The sequence below is a fragment of the Pterocles gutturalis genome, unplaced genomic scaffold (assembly GCF_000699245.1).
Source record: "Pterocles gutturalis isolate BGI_N339 unplaced genomic scaffold, ASM69924v1 scaffold18633, whole genome shotgun sequence".
Taxonomy (NCBI): domain Eukaryota; kingdom Metazoa; phylum Chordata; class Aves; order Pterocliformes; family Pteroclidae; genus Pterocles; species Pterocles gutturalis.
The window spans coordinates 41,150-43,380 of record NW_010118540.1 but is presented as its reverse complement, the minus strand read 5'-3'; the positions used below and the strand labels follow the sequence as shown (position 1 = coordinate 43,380).

The 2,231-nt window shown below is 45.0% G+C and overlaps 1 protein-coding gene across 1 annotated transcript in view; it reads right to left on the bottom strand.

Annotated features, from left to right (window-relative positions):
- Positions 1-242: 242 nt before the first annotated feature.
- LOC104463789 (proto-oncogene Mas-like) overlaps positions 243-2,231 on the bottom strand; it is a 3,789-nt gene continuing 1,800 nt past the window's right edge. The window contains exon 2 of the mRNA XM_010076256.1: positions 243-1,220. Within this exon, the coding sequence (XP_010074558.1) occupies positions 243-1,199 (957 nt within the window). The 5' untranslated portion in view covers positions 1,200-1,220. The remainder of the gene's footprint in view (positions 1,221-2,231) is intronic.

Sequence of the window (2,231 nt, the reverse complement as noted above, 5' to 3'; positions counted from 1 at the left end):
AAATAAGCACTTTCAGTGTGGTCCTAATAACGAGTCAGATAAATTCTGTGGTCCAGGTGTTTATGTGTTTTCACCGACCACAGATGGAGCTTAAAATAACTAGCTAAAGCATAGAGATATACAATGAAGATACTGAAGGTTAGGTGAGATAAACCTTCCCCAATACCTCAGAGTTTTTAAATTCTGTAAACTATGGGCCCTCAGCTCCAGACCAGTGTTACTGTGTTAGGTACAGCGGGGTATTAGGAGGACATAGTTATTGTATCACGGGTTTCCCGTTCATCTTTGTCATCTGCTGAATCTTCAAAGGCTCTCTGGAATGCCAGCCTGAGGGTGAACTTGATTCTCCGATCCCTGTAGCTCCCCACAAGGAAGTAAATGATGGGGTTGAGACTGCTATTCACGCAGGACAGCACAAAGCCAATCTCCGGGGAGTAGAGAAATTTGTAGCCCAGGAAGTCAAAGAGGATGAGGACGCTGAGAGGCACGGCGAAAATGAGGAAGAAAAGGACGGTGAGCATGATGATGGTGAAGAGCCTGCCTGTTCGGACGTGTTGGGTGCTGCACTTGACTCTAAGGAAGAGAGTCAGGCTGAAGATCAGCATGAGGGGCGTGCAGAAGAGGAAGTCCAAGGATCCGATGGCGATGAGCAGGAGATGGCAGCTCCTGGGAGAGGGGCGAATGGTACACAAAATGTACCCGAGCGTGTTCAGCAGCAGGGAGAGACCCCAGAGCAGGCCGGAGATGATGCCGGACAAGAGCTTTGGGCGGTGGGTTCGGCACCAGATTGGACAAAGGACAGACAGGCACCTCTCAATGCTGATGGCAGTCAGGAGATACAAGCCGGTCCCATACATGAAAAGATCCAGGAAGAGAAATATCCCAAACTGCACCCCAACATTGAACTGCATCAGGTACTGAACCGTCTCAATGGCGATGCAGAGGAGATAGCCAAAGTCAGCAGCGGCCAGGTTCAGGATGTAGACAGTGAAATGGTTTCTCCGGATGCGGAAGCCAAGGTACCATATGACCATGCCATTTCCCACCATCCCACAGGCAGCACTGATGAGGCAGAAGCTCTCCATGAACTTGAGGACAGCATACGATGGCTCTGCCTTTCCCACAGCACCGCTCTGATTAGTCCCATGAGCCTGGCTGGTGGCAGTTGGAAGGAAGATTGATGTAGTTGAAGTATTCATAATGAGTGATTCCAGACAGACCTGCAAGCAGAAAGGAGAGAGGTGGTAACTCCTGTGTGATGTTCCCTCATGGTGACCTAGTGGTGTTTCTGGAGTTGTTCCTGTTCTTTGTAGCCAGAGCTTGATTTAGGGAGGAGTTGCTGTATTTGGACTTGGAGCACAGAGCTTTGAGGCTTTGTTCAAAGCACTGTATCTAAGGCCAAATTCTATACAACATGTAGGAAAAGTTAGATTGCCGTGTATTTATTCCTTTTTAAAAATTCATTTCATGAGGGTCCTTTTTGCAGTCAGTATTGGGAAACAAATATCTTAAAAAAGCAGTTATAGCTTAGATTAATCATGTCTGAAAGGTGCCTCTTGTCTAAACAAAAAGAGAACCCGGTGTTAACAACTCTGGGATGATTGTCTTTGCTTCATGTAGCTAGGATTAGGTGAGACAAATCTTGTCAAAAATGTATGAAAGTTCTAGGCAATCAGCATACAAGGTTAATCAGCATGAAAGGTGATTGAGTTCTGTCCTGTGCATATTCCCAGAAAACATGGTGGAGAGTACTCAAAAGAGCTGGTAGTTTCTTACGTTGATGACAGATTTCTATTTTAATAAAGTGGTTTGTTCTCCTGAGCCTTGTGTACAGACAATAACAACTCAGTCTGTCAGAGTCAGCCCTTAATAACTTCCTTCTCAGAGAAAAACTGTAAGAACCCCCACAGGACATTGGAATTATGGCTCAAATAATTCTTTCACCCCATTCCCTGAGGCAGCTCACCTTGCTTCTTCCCCCATGATACGGGGATCTGAATGAGTATCTTGAGAAAAAAACAGTTGAAAAATACATTCCTCAGTCATTTCTGATACTGTTTTTTTTTTTTTTTTTTTTTTTTGTCTAATGAGGTCCAGCTCCATACCCTTTTTCTCTCTTCCCACCAGCTATGAATTTTGACATGGGGAGGTAGAGAAGTGTCTTTAAAGACAGGAGATAGTTAAAAAGAAGAGAGGAACAAGTCAAAATGGAGAGAGGTAGGAACATGTGA